The sequence below is a fragment of the Orcinus orca genome, chromosome 1 (genome assembly GCF_937001465.1).
Source record: "Orcinus orca chromosome 1, mOrcOrc1.1, whole genome shotgun sequence".
Taxonomy (NCBI): Eukaryota; Metazoa; Chordata; class Mammalia; order Artiodactyla; family Delphinidae; genus Orcinus; species Orcinus orca.
Genome location: NC_064559.1, coordinates 113444001 through 113462253, shown reverse-complemented (window position 1 = coordinate 113462253; position 18253 = coordinate 113444001). Strand labels below are relative to the sequence as shown.

General features: G+C 41.7%; 3 protein-coding genes across 3 annotated transcripts in view; 1 reads left to right on the top strand and 2 right to left on the bottom strand.

Moving 5' to 3' along the window:
• The window catches only part of LOC101280867 (monocarboxylate transporter 1-like), a 140806-nt gene extending 126789 nt beyond the window's left edge, over positions 1–14017 (bottom strand). Inside the window, exon 1 of the mRNA XM_049710432.1 lies at positions 13878–14017. The gene's annotated coding sequence lies outside the window, so the exon portion shown is untranslated. The remainder of the gene's footprint in view (positions 1–13877) is intronic.
• Positions 1–14018, bottom strand: part of SLC16A1 (solute carrier family 16 member 1) — a 34514-nt gene extending 20496 nt beyond the window's left edge. The window contains exon 1 of the mRNA XM_004263195.3: positions 13878–14018. The gene's annotated coding sequence lies outside the window, so the exon portion shown is untranslated. The remainder of the gene's footprint in view (positions 1–13877) is intronic.
• LOC117202895 (synapsin-1-like) lies at positions 13880–15033 on the top strand. Its single transcript, XM_049710700.1, has 2 exons — positions 13880–14456; positions 14742–15033. The coding sequence occupies exons 1-2, from the start codon at positions 14087–14089 to the stop codon at positions 14753–14755; spliced, it is 384 nt and encodes a 127-aa protein (XP_049566657.1). The 5' UTR covers positions 13880–14086; the 3' UTR covers positions 14756–15033.
• Positions 15034–18253: the final 3220 nt, after the last annotated feature.

Genomic DNA, 18253 nt, shown 5'->3' with positions numbered 1-18253 from the left:
TGAAAGCGACAGGAAGATTTTTTTAAAAAGTGATAGGGTATATACGTCAACGCTACTGTCTTAGTCCCAGCTTCCCCTTCCCACCCTGTGTCCTCAAATCCGTTCTCTCTCTGCATCTTTATTCCTGTCCTGCCATTAGGTTCATCAGTACCGTTTTTTTAGATTCCATATATGTGTGTTAGCATATGGTTTTTTTCTCTTTCTGACTTACTTCACTCTGTATAACAGACTCTAAGTCCATCCACCTCATTACAAATAAGTCAATTTCGTTCCTTTTTATGGTTGAGTAATATTCCATTGTATATATGTGCCACATCTTTATCCATTCATCTGTCAATGGACACTTAGGTTGCTTCCATGTCCTGTCTATTGTAAATAGTGCTGCAATGAACATTGTGGTACATGTATCTTTTTGAATTACGGTTTTCTCAGGGTATATGCCCAGTAGTGGGGTTGCTGGGTCATATGGTGATTCTACTTTTAGGTTTTTTTTTTTAATTAGTTTATTTATTTTTGGGGGTACGCGGGGCTCTCACTGTTGTGGCCTCTCCCACCGTGGAGCACAGGCTCCAGATGCGCAGGCCCAGCAGCCATTGCCCACGGGGCCCAGCGGCTCCGCGGCACACGGGATCCTCCCGGGCCGGGGCACAAACCCACGTTCCCTGCATTGGCAGGCGGACTCCCAACCACTGCGCCACCAGGGAAGCCCTAGTTTTTTAAGGAAGCTCCATACTGTTCTCCATAGTGGCTGTATCAATTTGCATTCCCACCAACAGTGCAGGAGGGTTCCCTTTTCTCCACACCCTCTCCAGAATTTATTGTTTCTAGATTTTTTGATGATGGCCATTCTGACCAGTGTGAGATGATACCTCATTGTAGTTTTGATTTGCATTTCTCTAATGATTAGTGATGTTGAGCATCTTTTCATGTGTTTGTTGGCAATCTGTATGTCTACTTTGGAGAAATGTCTGTTTAGGTCTTCTGCCAATTTTTGGATTGGGTTGTTTGGTTTTTTGATATTGGGCTGCATGAGCTGCTTGTATATTTTGGAGATTAATCCTTTGTCAGTTGCTTTGTTTGCAAATATTTTCTCACATTCTGAGGTTGTCTTTTGGTCTTGTTTATGGTTTCCTTTGCTGTGCAAAAGCTTTTAAGTTTCATTAGTTCCCATTTGTTTATTTTATTTCCATTACTCTAGGAGGTGGGTCAAAAAGGATCTTGTGGTGATTTATGTCATAGTGTTGTGCCTATGTTTTCCTCTAAGAGTATTATAGTGTCTGGCCTTACATTTATGTCTTTAATCCATTTTGAGTTTATTTCTGTGTATGGTGTTAGGGAGTGTTCTAATTTCATTCTTTTACATGTAGCTGTCCAGTTTTCCCAGCACCACTTGTTGAAGAGGCTATCTTTTCTCCATTGTATATTCTTGCCTCCTTTGTCACTACCAAATGTAAAATAGATAGCTAGTGGGAAGCTGCTGCATAGCACAGGGAGATCAGCTTGGTGCTTTGTGACCTAGAGGGCTGGGACAGGGAGGGTGGGAGGGAGGCTCAAGAGGGAGGGGATATGGGGATATATTGTATACATATAGCTAATTCACTTTGTTGTACAGCAGAAACTAACACAACACTGTAAAGCAATTATACTCCAATAAAGGTATTTTTTTAAAAAAAGAATTAAAGGAGGTACAGTGCCTGTCAAAAAAAAAAAGTGATAAAGAACAATGGGAAACAATAAATAACCCTAACTTTTCTTAACAATGATGGTGGTGACAAGAACCACCTTCTAGATTTTCTGATTTCTCTCCTTTTCTCATAAGTATCAGGAATTGTGCAAGTAAACATCTGGAAAACCAAAGTTGAGCTCCCTACCCCACATGCTCTGCCCCTACTCCAGAATAGTTGGAAATAGTATTCATTATGTTCTCTATACTTTTCTCCATCAACATTTAAAACAAAGCCACTGTCATTTCCTAAAATGACAATGGCCAGTATGTGAACTTAAAAGAAGCAGAAAGCATCTAAAATCAATTATCTGAAAAGAAGTTGTTACTAAGTGTAGACCAGTTTTAGGTTTCAAATTCACATGGAGGAAATTCCCTGGTGGCGCAGTGGTTAGGAATCCACCTGCCAATGCAGGGGACACAGGTTCGAGCCTTGTTCCGGGAATATCCCACATGCCCCGGAGCAACTAAACCCGTGCGCCACAACTACTGAGCCTGCGCTCTAGAGCTCACGTGCCACAACTACTGAGCCCGTGAGCCAAAATTACTGAAGCCCGCGCACCTAGAGCCCATGCTCTGTAACAGAGAAGCCACCCGCAATGAGAAGCCTGCGCACCACAACGAAGAGTAGTCCCCGGTCGCCGCAACTAGAGAAAGCCCGAGCACAGCAATGAAGACCCAATGCAGCCAAAAATAAATAAATTTAAAAAAACCTCACATGGACACATTCAAATCCAGAAAGGCTGATTTACTGAAGCTATTGGTGCTGAAGTAGCTAATTTACTGCTCTTTATAACTGGTCTTAGTCCAGCTTCATGGCTTTCAGAACCATTTGCCCCAAGGTAAATCACATGATTCAAGGTCTAGGAAAATTCCTTCTTTTGCCTTCTTTTCCATTTTGAAATTGAATAAAATGAAGAAAACAAATTAAAAAAAAAACCCACAAACAAGCAGAAGGTACTAATGAAAATGAGACAGGAGGGAAGGTGGCAGGGCACAAACTTTTTTTTTTTTTGCTGTAAGATCTAAGTTTCCTGACCAAGGATCAAACCTGGGTACTGGCAGTGAAAGCCCCGAGTCCTAACCACTGGACCACCAGGGAATTCCCAGGGCACAACTTTTAAAAGAATGTCATAGCCATTCAGGACAAAAACTGATTCGGCCCAAGATGGCAGAAGATTCAACTTCCAGTGGGCCTGGAGCATCATTATACGCTCACTGTAATACATTAGCACATGCTACATGACACACCCACAGGCACCAGGACAGTTCCAAGGCCGACCATAAAAGGCTAAAAAATGGGCAGTGGCCCAATTCCTGGAAATCCCTGCCCCCTCCCACCCAAATAATTGGAATAATCAATCCTCCCACTGGTTAGCCTATGACATTACCCAGTCCATAAAAACTAACAACCCCATAACCCAGGGCTGCTCTCACCTTCTGAGATGGCCCACGCTCTGTGGAATGTGTTGTAGAGTGCGTATCTCCCAGGGCTGCTCTTGCCTTTTGAGATGGACCACATTCTGTCTATGGAATGTGTGTCTCCCAGGGCTTCTCACCTTCTGAGATGGCCCACACTGTCTACGGAGTGTGTATCTCCTTAAATAAATCTGCTTTCCTACTTAGTTCTGGAGCAGAGCCTCTTGCCTGCCTGCTTGTGTCCTTCCAAGCATTCTATATTTAATAAATCTACTTCTTGCCTATCGCTTTGCCTCTCGCTTAATTCCTTCTGCACTGAAACATAAAAATCCTCAGCTTCATCAAGTCCTGGGACCAGGTGCGTGGTTTCAGTTGAGAGACTGTGGATTTGAGTACCCTCCTGAGCCAGAGCTTGTGGGTTCAAGTCCCAGCTGAGAGGTACGATCGGGTTCGAGTCTCAATCTGAGGTGTGCAGTTTCCAAAGGAGAAATATAACTACTCTAACTGGTTAGGCAAACACTCGGCAGTTTTGAAATGCATGATTCTGATCAAATGGCATACGAAGAACTTAAAGAAATGTAAACTTGGAGTAAAAAAAAAAAGAAAAAGAAAAAAAAAAATCACCTATTGTTGCACATATGGGTTATTATTATTATTTTGCGGTACGCGGGCCTCTCACTGTTGTGGCCTCTCCCGTTGCAGAGCACAGGCTCCGGACGCTCAGGCTCAGCGGCCATGGCTCACGGGCCCAGCCGCTCCGCGGCATGTGGGACCTTTCCGGACCGGCGCAGGAACCCGTGTCCCCTGCATCGGCAGGCAGACTCTCAACCACTGCGCCACCAGGGAAGCCCTACTTTTTTTTCTTCTATAAAAACTACCATGGTGGGACTTCCTGGGCAGTCCAGTGGTTAAGATCTTGCCTTCCAATGTGGGGGTGTGTGGATTCAATCCCTGGTCGGCGAGCTAAAATCCCACATGCCTCACGGTCAGAAAACAAAACATAAAACGGAAGCAATATTGTAACAAATTCAATAAAGACTTTAAAAATGGTCCACATCAAAAAAAAAACAAAAAAAAGCTACTGCGGTGAACTAGAAATTTAGGACAGATTTTTAGATATGGAATTTCTGCAAAATTCAAAGGCTTTTGATTCATATTGTAAAAAATAAAAAGAGCCTATTTTTCCTCTTTCATTGTATTTTGTGGCAAAAACACTTTAAACTAAGAATCATACCAATATTCAGAACTCTGAGAACAGTGTATGTCAACAATGGTAAGGTTTATTTTAATACAGACAATAACATTACATTTTTTTCTACATTAAAAAGCAACTAATAGGGCTTCCCTGGTGGCGCAGTGGTTGAGAGTCCGCCTGCTGATGCAGGGGACACGGGTTCGTGCCCCAGTCCGGGAAGATCCCACATGCCGCAGAGCGGCTGGGCCCGTCAGCCATGGCCGCTGGGCCTGCGCGTCCGGAGCCTGTGCTCCGTAATGGGAGAGGCCACAACAGTGAGAGGCCAGCATACCGCAAAAAAAAAAAAAAAGCAGCTAATACTCCAATATAACTAGTCTGTGGATTATTTAGGGCTGAGCATTAATTAAAATCCTTGGGTAAAAGGTGGACACCTAGTCAAAGAAGTGGTAAATTCATTTTTACTTTTCACTGCAAATCCCTAACTTCCAGGGCACTATCCCACCTCAATGTGCGTGGTTAGGCACTTAGGCTAACCTCAAAGTCACACAACAGAGAAGCTAAAGTACTGTACATCTGTAATAGATTTTAGGAAATAGCAGCATAATTAACTAAAACAAAAACCATGAGATCAAGTTAGTTTAAGTGCTCTTTAACACTGGGGCTTACATATGGGGATAAGGAGGCAAATGAAGATGTCCAAAGATTAGAAAATAACTTCTATGGGGGAATTCCCTGGTGGTCCAGTGGTTAGGACTAGGTGCTTTCACTGTTGTGGCCTGGGTTCAATCCCTGGTCGGGGAACTAAGATCCCACAAGCCGTGCTGTGTGGCCTAAACAGACAAACAAACAAACAAACAAAGTTGTTTGCTCATTAAAAAAAAGTAACTTCTATGGATATTTCAAAGCTTTTTTTTAAAAATTGGAGTATAGTTGCTTTATCAAAGCTTTAAGAGAAGTTAGTAGAACCAATTCTTTATTACATCAGACACAACTAAAATGTATACTTACAAGAGGCACCAATGCTTTAGGATACCTTAGTGTTAAAGATCAATTCAGAAACTAACAAAAGCAAAAACAGTACAATTTTCTTCCAAATCCACATACTGATGTGACACAAGCATTTAGTAATTTGCAAAAATGAAATTATTTTTTCATTAACTGACAATACCATAATTATAAATTTATCTAATGCTAAGATTCTGTTCCAGCCCCCAATATCACTATTCGTTTTCTGAATATACCTTGCCACATGGAATTAATCCCCTCCATGACATTTTAACTCAAGGCTTCTTGGGTAGGATTCTGAAAACTCTAAGATAATAAGTTGCATATTTGTTTCTTCCTTTGTAAGTAACTATTTCCCTAATTAGCTTAGGTGTGTGCTTTTAGATCATGAATTAAGGACAGAGGCTATTGTTTCAACAACAACAACAACAAGCTAGGGAATTCCCTGACAGTCCATTGGCTAGGACCCCATGCTTTCACTGCAGTGGGCTGGGGTTCGATCCCTGGTCAGGAACTATGATCCCACAAGCTGTGCGGGGAGGCCAAAAAAAAGTAACAACCAACTAACCCCTCCCCCATGACCAAATGTTAGGATTCAAAGAATCTGACTCTCCCAGTTTTTGAGAAGTGTGGAAAAATATGAAACCAGAAAAAACCCTCCAGTGATGTTAAACTTTCTGGAACTCTAAGAAACACAGGCAGAAAGGTATTTTGTTTTGTTTTGCTTAAATAAAAGAAAAAAATTATGGAATACAACTTTCGGCACAGAACTTATCTGATTAGTATCACTTTCTGAGTTATTACTACACCAGCAGATTTTGCCTTCTTTAATGCTTCACTTTTGCCTGATTCTAGCAGATTAAAAAACTAGCTATTGTCCATGTTGAGACCAAGTCCTGTTCCCTTTCACACGTTAATTTATTTCTTGCTTGGGAAAGAGTTTCCAAATATAAAACCATTTCAAATTTATATAAAACATAAGAATGTGAGCAGTAGTGAATGAAGAAAGGGAAGTTGGAGGCTGTGTCCTCCAAAAGCAGGTTTTCCTTGGCAGAATTCCAGGCTATATTTTGGAATACCTGTATATGTTGTTTTCTACAGCAATGCAAATATATATTCAACAAATCAAGAGCTAAGTGGGCCATTTCAATTTATTAATATATGACCTACCATTTCAATTCATTAATATATGACCTATCCTCTTCCAAAATCTAAAGAAGAAATATAATAGGCTGAATTAAAATTACAAATAGATGTGATATCAAAACTGTGTCACTTATGTTACTTTGAATATAATCAATACTTGAATATAATTGGTGGTATTTCAGTTAGAATCTACTTCACTACCTATTCTGAAGCTTAATGGGGAGATTTACAATTCATTAAAAGGCAAACAACAAAGAAAGCTTTTCCTTTTCTTGCAAAAGGCTAAGTTGAACTCAGAAAAAATTAACACTATACTTAGTTTCACATGAAAAACTTTTAAGTTTTGAAGACTAGAGGCAACACAGTAATATGCTGACATTTCATTTCAAAGCTTAATTCTCCTCCTAAAAGTTTCAAACCATATTTTTAAATACATATTTTTTCATCCCTTTCTAGTAATTTCTTATACACATAATTGTTTAATAAATATCCTTTGAATGAGCCTGAACTTCATTATTATGCTACCTTTGACCCTCATTATCTCAAAGAACTAAGTTGTTTTGTTTTCTTGTTTGTTTTATTAGTAACAGACAAACCACAAAAGAGTAAGTATTAAAACTGAGTACTGTTTGTCTGGCATTATTAAAGCATTATCCACCATTCTCAAATGTTTACTTGCAAAGCTTTTTAAGAATAGAGACTAAAGATATATCAAAAAGAAGTCAGCATTATTACCTCAAAATATACTGTAATTAAACTTAAATAGCCTTTTTAATTGCTGACTATATAAATCTGTGTTCTCGTTAAGATAATAATCAGTTCCTTTATTAGAAATACATAAGTTTCAGGGGCTTCCCTGGTGGCGCAGTGCTTGAGAATCCGCCTGCTAATGCAGGGGACACGGGTTCGAGCCCTGGTCCGGGAAGATCCCACATACCGTGGAGCAAATAAGCCCCTGTGCCACTACTGAGCCTGTGCACTCTAGAGCCTGTAAGCCACAACTACCAAGCTCACACTCCTAGAGCCCTTGCTCTGCAACAAGAGAAGCCACCGCAATGAGAAGCTCGCACTCGGCAAGGAAGAGTAGCCCCCGCTCGCCCCAACTAGAGAAAAAGCCCGCACGCAGCAATGAAGACCCAACGCAGCCAATAAATAAATAAACAAATAAATTTATATATCTATATAAAAAATACGTAAGTTTCAAATGAATGTTTTACTTTCCTGGAAACAGGTAATTTGTTAAACCACTCCTCTTCCTCTACCACATCAAGTAAGTAGTTCTCTAGGTAATACAGTAAATACAAATAACATCATTACACAATCACAATAGATAAAAAGTGTAATAATAGTAAGTGTATTTCTAACCTACAGAGTAGGTATTTCAAACCTGAGATTCATCAACATCTTTAGGGGTTCCTCCAGTTGAGCAAAATAAAGGCCTGAATCTAATATAGTGAGCTGCTGAAGACAAGATTTGAAGCAATTTTAAGCACATTTGATGAAGCACCCAAAAGAGGGCAAGAAAATCCAAGTCACTGACGACATGCTTTATCCTATTTAAGTTATGGCCCTTAAAATAGAACTCCTTTGGAAACAGTAATTTTAAACATATACTTCCTAAATACAAGGGAAAATTATTCTGCCTTAATTTGTGAAAATCATTTTACTCTCCCTTAGCATATACACAAGCATTTTGTTCCCTCTCATTTGTGAGGTCAGAATTTATGATTTAGTACACAAAAGTCAAGGGCCAAAAAATTTACATAACTGTGACATCATGAGTTGTGTGCTGTGTTGCATCACAGGTTCTAGCTAACTTTACTCTCACAGAGGAACAGAAGTACAGGAGTTAGGAGCAGCAGTTCTTAGCTTTTTTGGTGCCACAGATTCCTTTAGCAGTGCGATAAAACCTATGAAGACTTTATCAGAATGTTTTTAAATGTATACAAAGGTATTATTGTCAAAACATTTAAAATTGGATATAATAATGTGATTTTTAAAGTACGAAATTAGATAAGATCTAGCAGTGGGTCTAATAACCACAGTAATTTCCAAGTAGTGATGAATTTGAACAATTTCAAGATAGCTGCAGCCGCTGTATCATGACACGAAAATATGTGATTTCCATTGGTGACAAAGTCACAGGTACTGCCAATACTACTATGGTTTGTTGCCTGCATTCAGAGTTGAAATAAATTCTAAATTTTACTTAGAGGTTAATGAAAAGATGTAATTTTTTCCCCAACCAAGTTCACAGACATTCCATCCAACATGGAGTATCAATCTGCAGATCCCAGGTTAAAACCTCTGATTGGGGAACAGAAGAGAAATTTAATAAAGTAAAAACTTAGCTTTCATTCTCAAAAGCTCAATAAGGCAATTTACAAAAGCTCTGTTAAGCTCTATTATTATCCAAGATAGTTTAACACACCAGAACTGTACCATCAGGCCTTCACTCAATAGTCTTCCAAAGATTTATATAAGAGCAAAATCACAGGGAAGAAATATTTTTCAACAAATAATCAAATATGCAGCTTACAATGCCTGTATATTTTGAGGAAGGAATTTCTCCTTTACATGAAGGCTAAATCATTGTAATCAAATCGGATTCAACATTATGAGTAGTTGTGATCAGCAATAGGGGAGTGTGGACAACCAAAGGAGCTGGATCCTACTGTTTCTGCATGAAAGGTCAGTAGCAGTCTTCAATGGCTTAGCCCATGCAGCCAGTCACACTGTCCTGGATGTGAACTCATGTAGCTATTGTGTATACTGTGGCCCCAGGAGAGAAATCACCATTTCTATAAGATCATTATTGCTCTTTTAATCACTTGTCTGCAAGACACTATGGCTCAAACAGGTCACCTACACTAGTCTTCCTGCCATAAATCCATTATAAACTGGATCCTACAACCAAAAACAGAGAGGGAGAAAGAGGTGGGGGGAAGGAGAAGGGGAAGGGAAAGGGGAAGAGGAGGAAGAGGAGGGAGAAGAGGGAGAGGAGAGAGAGGGAGAGGTAAAAGAAAAAAATTAGAGGAAAAAAGCATGGAGAAAAATTTGTCAGGGCAAATTAAAGGATGAGTAACATACAACTTAAAAGGCCACTGCACCAATCTAATAATGACAGCAGCCTAAATTAGGGAGCAGTAATAAGAATGAAAAAGGGGAGTAGAATAGGGTGGGAAGGAGTGGACACGAGACAACAAAGGGGAGAAGGGGCTGGCACTTAATTGCATTTGGTAGAGTGGGGGCCCACTGGAGAACTATTAAAATGACTCAGATTTTAAGTCTGGCTACCTGGAGTAGTCAATCCCTGTCCTCAAGGAATTTAAAATCTGTAATCTGGTTACAGCTAGAGATTTAGATTTGGTTAGGGAGTGATTCTACCAGAAATTCCCCCAAAGCTATGGGAACAGATAAGCTCTTCAAGAAAGAACAAAGACCAAAAGAATCCCTACCAATTTAAGAACAGAAATTCTAAATATCCCAAATACTAAAAGCTATTCGAAACATTAACATCAAGTGCTAAAAAACAACCTAACAAAATATGTACTGGCTTTTTAAAGAGGATGTACCTTGTTACATTGAAATACATTTCTCCACAAAGAAAGTGTTGTGATCATATATGATATTGTATTAAAGCACACAAACTTTTACCTTGTCCTTCCTATTCCAACTACCTCTCTTTTATAGAGATATTCTAGCTAATCAATTACGAAGGAATGTTAGAATTAAAGGCACAATTAAATTATTGCCATTTGCAAACCACTAATGAAATAACGGAACGAGGCCATCAATATAGCAGAATGAGGGACAACCAAACATCATATGCCTCCTGATGGAAAAATACACACCACCACCTATGAATTATATTTGCCCTCTCCACCACACCATGCCTCCTCTCAGAAATCCAACCGCAATCATCTACAAATTTACAGAAAATACGAGGGATAGGAGAACATGTTAAACCTATACCAGAGGGACATTCAATAAAATCCAGAATGAGGGAAACTGCAGAAAAAATAACCCGGTTCCATCAACAAATAACTTACGAGGAAAATAAGAGAGAAAAGGGGAACCTGTAGTTTAAAAGACATACCAACCAAATGTAATTTGGATCCCAATCAAACAGACCACTTACTTTGAAACAATTTAGGAAAAATTGAATACTGCCTGGTTATTTGGTGATGTTAACGCTTAAAGGTGGGATAATGGTATTGTGGTTATGGTTTTTTAAGAGTCATATCTTCTAGAGATAATACTGAAATATTTACAGATGAAATGCATATCTATGTTTTGCTTCACAATAATCCAGTAGGGGGCAGCAGGGAGTAAGTAGGAGTACAGATGAAACGGTAATGGCTGTTTGAAACTTCAATTGGGTTTGAAACTTTCCATAATAAATTATTTAGAAGGGAAAAAAATCACTATCAATAACAGCAAAAACACAGAAAGGACAAAAATGGATTTGAGTCTTGTTTCCAACCCTTACAAGTTGAACAGCCCTGGGCTAGTCACACAACCTCTTAATGTCCACATTGGTTAAATGGAGAAAAATAATAAACTCATTTGCTCAAGCTAGAAACCTGGGAGATATTTTTAACTTCTCTGGCTTCCCCAGTCTCCCACATCTGGCCTATCACTGAATCCTGTCTGTTCCCCTCTCTCTTCCATCTTCCCACTACTGTCCATCTTGTCCATCACTGTGGTCTCACAAAACTCCAACAGCCTCCCTCCAACCTGTTCTCCACTTTGTATCCAGAGTGATATTCCTAAAATTCAAAATCTGATCATGCTATTCCCAGCCCCATTTAAAACCATTAAACTGCTTCATTTAGCTTCAAGACAGGAGCACTTCCTTAAGTTTTTTTTACCTAGTCCCTTCCCTATTTCCTTAAGATGACTAATAAGGCCTTTCATTATCTGATATTGTCTACTTCCATCTTTCCCCATTCTCTCTGCTCCCTCTTCATGCTTTAGCTTTGCTGAAATTCTATACGTTTTTCTAATGTACCCTGTACTGATTGTAGCTTTAGTACTCATGTCTGTAATGCTCTTTCCACTATCACTCCCTGGCCTAGCTAGCTCCTATTCATCCTTCAATTCTCGGGTTAAATAGTATTTCCTCGGAGAGGCCTACCTTTGCTTCTATACTAAATTGGGAGTTTTCTCACACCTACATAATACAGTATTTGTTCCCAAAGGAACCTGTACTTCCTCGATCATATACTCAATACTTGTTTGTAAAGAGTACTTGTTCTGGTAATTATACATTTGTTTTCCAGTTACACCATAAACTCTGGGAGTGACAGGGCTAGAACTTGTTCATTGCTGAATCCTAGCTCTCTCTGAATCCTAGTGCCTGGCAGCCAATAATAAATCAAGTCGCATCTCCCTTGTCCTCTAACAAAATGAGATTGGCCATGTAGGCATTTACAGGGACCTAAATCCTGCATAGGCATGCATATTACGAAGTGGATGTAAAATATAGTGGGAATGAAAGACATAAGAAGTTGGGAAGTTATTATTCAAAATAACTGTTTTTTGGCATGAGATAATTCATATCTATATTTATAATTTTAGAGAACGCACAGGAGCGCCGAACTCACTAAATGGGAGTCAAAAGACACATCATCTCCACCCAACCATTAAAAAGTTTTCAGAACTAAGATGAGAAGTCACTTACCCTCTCCAACCTTAGCTTCCTAATCTATAAAATAAGGGAAACTGACTAGCTGGTCATTAACATCTTTTCCAGAGTTATATGCATTAATATTTAAAAGGCTAAAAATAGGTAAACTATTGAAACACTGATCAGTTGGTTCATCCTATGGTGGCATGATCCTTTTTCCTTTTTAATCTCTTTAGGTATGCTATAGCCTATTATGTTAAGCTTACAACTAAACCTTTGAACCTATTCAGCTATAAAGATCTCAGGTAATGCTCCCCAGACCATTAACTTGCATTTTTAACAAGGATCACTGCAATCCAATGAAAGAACAGCATCTATCTAATCCCTGAATTACTGAAGTGCAACTTTTGTTTAATACTTACCCAATACTTGTTTTAAGGGCTAGATTTCTTAAATTCTTTATTATATCTATGGCAATTTGAAGGCAAAATTATACCCTATGGTATAAAACTCGGATTTATAGGTATATTTAGTGCCTAACTAAAAAAACTACACTAAAATACATACTCTCTGCATCACCTCATTGGTCTGGTAGCTGACATCAAAACTGATTAATGGCTAATTCCTACTTACACTCTTTCAAACTCTCACACAATTCAGAGTTCACCCTATCACTACATTCCTCTAGTAACTATACCCACATTTGTTTTATCAGGGCACTAAAGTGTACACATTTTATTTCGAAACCAGAATAATTTTTGAAAAAAAATTTCAAAACTAGTTCTGACAAAGTAGCTTGTCAACATTTTACTGTTATCAGTAGATGCCTAGTTTATAAGCAAACTGGAAACTCGACTAAAGTAGTAACGTTTGTTTTGGGGGGAGTAATGTTTGTTTTTTTGATTAAGATTAATTACAAACTAGTTTTGGCAACTAACTGCTTGTCGCACCAAATAAGTCATGACAAATAAATGAAATGTTAAAATGCACGTGGAAAAAGAGGATGCATTTGGAACAAAAAGCGTGCATCAGACCAAGTGTAACGCTATGCTTCAGATTCCTCCCGACAGGGCCGCCTTAAAGCCCCAGAGCGAGGGCGCTGCGGCGGACGTTCTGCAGCTACAGGTTGAATGACAAAGAGTTCCCGTCAGCACCACTCCGGGCGTCTGCCAGTTGCAACGTCCCCTCCTCAAAGTCCTCTCAGACACTGCAGTCACGCCTAGGCTGCGGGGACTGCAGTTCCCTCAGGCCACTACCGCCAAGTCGCCAGGTGGGACAAGGATTGGCTGGCCGAGGAGGTTGGGGCGGGCGTGCCACGAGTCCAAAATAACTCCCGCCCCGAGTACCGGGAGAAAGCCGCCAGCAGTCTGGAGGCACCACGTGAATCGGCCTCACGTCGATCCTTTCCCAGATCAAAAGCATCTCCGGAGCAGCCTACTTAACACTAGAGGAGAAGCGACTTCCCCAAGGTCACCGGCAGCTCGACCCCACTCCTCGACCAGGCCGGTGGCCCGCACCTGACAACGGGGCTGCAGCTCTGCCGGGAAAAGCGCTGTCCCCAGCGCCTCAGGGTCTCCTTCACCAACGCTGCGCTCCGAGGCCACGTGGCTGCTGCGGCCAAGATGCCCCCGCCCGGCCGCCCCCCCTCCCCCGGAGACCAAGCCCTCCACTGCCCCGAGGCTCCCTCCGACCCAGCCGAGGAAGCAAGGGCACCGCGGGGTCCCGGCCGAACGTGCGGCCGCCAGTTACCAACTAACCGTTATGCGCGGCTCCCGGCGCCGAGCGTGAACGTGACGCCGCGGCGCGGCTGGAGTCCCGCAGGGCCCAGGGTCCAGGTAGCGTCTTTCACCGGCTGCCTCGTCTGCTCGCCCGGGAACCCACGCGACCGAGTAGTCACGTCGCAGCTCGCCAGCACTTTGTCGGGCTGGGCCAGCGAGGCTGCTTTATAACTGGCCGGGGCCGGAGCATGCGCACAGGGGGCGGAGTCGGCCCTCCCGGCCACCGCCCCCTCCCCCCTACACTCACACCCGAACCGCAACTCGCGCCTCCACAGCTCTCAGGCGCGCGCCCGCTCACTCTCTCGCGCGCGCTGGCGCCCCCTCCCCGCCACGTGACCGGCGGCCCGACAGGACCCGAAAGCTGCGCCCCGCTATGCAACGCCGACCGCGTTGCCGCACTGCTGTGGGGGACTCGCCCTTTCGGCCAGCCGTCGGAGGACCTCGGGGTGACCTACTCGCATCTGGGACACCAACGTCGATCTCGCCCTCAGTCTCTGCCAGAGAAAAGGGGGAAACCGCTAAGGACGGATGGGGCGTGTCCCCCGGCTCCTGACTCAGGTGTGGGGGGGAGATGGGCGCGCGGAAGAGCGGGGAAGTGACTAGAAGTGGGGGACTGGGCGGGGTTTGAGTGGACGCGGGTGCACCTCCGACCCGGGAAGAGGCCGAGGGCTAGAGGTTAAGAGCGTGGGCTGTGGGCTCGCAGCTTGAGTTCTGTGACCTCGGGGAAGTCACTCAAATCCTCAGGGCCTGTTTCCTGCTCCCTAAAATGGCAACAGTAGTAGAAGCGACCTTAGAAGGGCTTTTGGTGGTTTTGAGAGAATTTATGGAACCTTCTTCCTACAGAGCCTGGTCTGTAGCATTTGGTGAATGGTGGGTATAAAGGCAGAAGTCGGGAGAGAAGAGCACGTCTGACGGTGGCGACACTGGTCCCAAGGGAGGGTCTGTGTGTCGGAAATATGAAGAAATGAGACTGCAGAGAGGCCAACTTTTTATGGACGCTGAGGATTTGGGACAAAATATAATTATAGCTCACAGTTCTGAAGGGCCGATTGTATTCTTAGCAGTTCACCTGAACTATCCTCACAACCCTATGGTGTTGTTGAAGTGATCAAATTAAATAATCCTGGAGTGCTTCTGATGTCTCCGAGGAATTTCTTTTGAGAAATGCCAAGAATGTACGAATCAAGGCCCCTGCCTTACAAATTTTGGGGGAGGGTGAGTCAGGTAGAAATCCACCAACATTGACAAGTACTTGGAGCCTGCCCTAACCCTGCCCCCCTCTCCTCCCCTCCCCCTCTCCTTACTTAATTCCCTCTACAACCCTGTGAGGTTGGCCTTCAGCTTTTTGTTTTGCAAGTGAGGAACCTAGATTGTGATGGAGTGGGGATTGAAGGATAAAATTCTGAATGCTTCCGTGTGCTTTCTTCCTCTCTCCCACTCTGACTCTGTTTCACACAACAAAAAGCTTTCAGTAACAGTTCAGCACATTAGAAGACAGTATGGAATCTATAGCCAAGTACTGCTTATAAGCAGTAATCGATTTTTACCTTTGATAAATGCAGAGAAAATAATAAATGCAGAGAAGGCAGGCTCTTCAGGTGTTTCAGGTGGTCGGGATTTAGAACGGCAGTGCTTCAGGACTGTTAGGATAGTAGCAGCATTCAGGGTAGGTGGTAGGAGAGTTGAATTAGGGAGACAAACTAGGACTGGTTCAGAGGTGAACTATCAGGACCTGAACAATGGAATGTAGTGGTAAGTAGTAGAATAAGATGATTCCCAGGAAACCTCAAAAGAAGGCTTATAGAGGAGCATAGTGTGGTAGATTAACGATATGGACCCAGGATCAGATCTGAATTCCAACTTTGATACTTGGCACTTAACTAGCTCTTTGTCCCTAGGCAAATCATTTTACCTCTCTGACCCTCCCTCATTCTCTGCTCTGTAAAACAAGAGCACTACCTTCCCCGTAGAGTTGTTATGATAATAAAGTCAGTATTTACTTTAGTGTCTGGCATATAGTAAGCACTAAATAAATGTATAACCATGGAAAACCATGAAATTGAATCCTAAAGGTTAACTCTAAAGTTCCCTCACTTGGTCCTAACAGTGTAGTCACAGGATCATACTTAGTGTTGTATTGTAGTTTTGTATTCCTTTTCTTGAAGCTATCCACCAAAATTATTATATACCTCAAGCCCCATAAAATCTGGATCTGCTCCTAGCAGGATCTGTAGTGTTGTGAAAAGAACATAGGCTTTGGAATCAGACTTGTTCCCATAACTTATTATCCCTGTTACTTTAGGCAGTTAATTCACTGACCTATTCTGGCCTCAGTTTTCTTACCAGATAAGTTGAAGGTAATATCTACCAGCCTGAGCTGTTGTGTGTCAAATAAGATAGTATTCGCAAAAGCAGTGAAACTTGGAAAGTGCTCTACAAATGTTTATGAATTAATATTGGTATAATTTGTCCATAAAGTGTATGAGGCAAAGATCAGAAGCATCCCCAAGGTGGGACTTCCCTGGCTGTCCAGTGGTTAAGACTCCACACTTCCAATGCAGGGGACGCAGGTTCGATCCCTGGTTGGGGAGCGAAGGTCCCACATGCTGCGCAGCCAAAAAATAAATAAAGGAAACAAAGTAAAAGATTAAAAAAAAAGCAACTCCAGGGTTCTTAGCTGAAAAAGTAGAAATGGCGTGGGTGAGCTGGCAAAAATAATGAAATGACACAGGTAAAATTTTTGCTTTTTTGCCAGGTTTTCTTCCTGATTAATCCATGAGACACTGAAGAGGTAAACTAGTAAGCGTAAGATCAGAAATTTAGAGCTGAGAGGAGGTTGAAGATCATCTAGCATAACCCCCTACATTTTACAGAAAGCGAAATTAAGGTCTGGGGAAGCTAAAAGGCTTTTCTAAGGCCACCCATCTAATAAGTGGCATGATCGGAAGAACCAGATCTCTAGGCTCCAGGTTCTTACAGTTCCAAGCAGTCTTTAAGATAAAAGCATTTCATCATGGGGTCTTTCAAAATCAGAGAAGGTATGGTGCTCTCTAGTGGCTTTTGCCTTCATCACATTTTCTAGGTACACTTTTCTATTTTAAAGGTTGATAGGCTGTTTGCAAGCTTGTTAGTAAGTGAACAAAACTCCTGAAGATTTCAAGGTAAGAGTTATAACTTCAGAAATTAGTAATGAGATGAGACATGCAAATGCAAAATTTGTAAGTTCATAACAACTAGTTACTATTCAAGTTGAGAAAGTTACTCAATTGCTTTATCTGGAAAAGGAGAATAATAAAATTACCGTGTATTTTCTCTGGAATTCAACTGTGTACTTCATTTACATTCCCCCAGTTACTCCATCATTTCTGTGACGTAGGAAATAACAGGAAAGGATTCTTTTAAAACACAATAATACTTAATAGATTAAGAACATTCCCCCCCATTTAACATTTATAGCAATTTAATTGGGAATGTGGAAAATGAAAATTTCAGAACAGTCCATATGGGGAACAGGTAACAAGAATATTCCTTTTTGACCTGTTTATCCTCTAATTCAGTTTGTTTTCAGCCAAACTGCATAAGGCTCTCCTTATGGCAGTCCAGTTCCCATACCCTTATTCCATTCAGTGGTCTGATATGGCTTTTGTCTCCTGCTTCTTGTCTCTGCCAGCACAGGCTAGTTTTGGCCTATGCTGTTTGTAACCTACATCACTGTTTAGGACCTTTGCTAGCAAGCATTCCTTTTAGGCATGGTCCTACATATTTGCCAGCCTGTCTACTTCCTTGACCCCGGCTAACCCTGAGCTTGCCCCTTCCTTTTTTTCCTCTCTCTTGTCTCTTCCTTTCTTCCTTCCTTCTTCCCTCCCTCCCTCCCTCCCTTGCTGTCTTTAGTATTCTAGGCAGGTGGGCTGAGGGTGGGGGAATAACAATAACGATAAATTGATGATGGCTAAGATTTAGGGAATATTTAGTATATGCCAGGCATCGATCTAAGCTTTTTACACATATTAACTCATTGACTCCTCATAAAAATGCTATGGACTAGGTGCTATTTTTTAAAATTATTTTAAAAAATATTTATTTGACTGTGCCAGGTCTTAGTTGTGGCACGTGGGATATTTTAGTTGCGGCATGTGGGATCTTTAGTTGCGGCATGGGGGATCTGGTTCCCTGACCAGGGACCAAACCCAGGCCGCCTGCATTGGGAGTGCAGAGTCTTAGTCACTGGACCACCAGGGAAGTCTCTGGACTAGGTACTAATATAATCCCTATTTTACAGACAGATACAGTTACAGAGGTAACACACAGAGATGTTAAGTAACTGCACCAAAGTCACATAATCAGCATTGTCTGGA

Bases quoted from the DNA above. Each gene is read 5' to 3' on its own strand.
- LOC117202895 (XM_049710700.1), top strand. From the start codon at position 14,087: ATGCGCACAGGGGGCGGAGTCGGCCCTCCCGGCCACCGCCCCCTCCCC.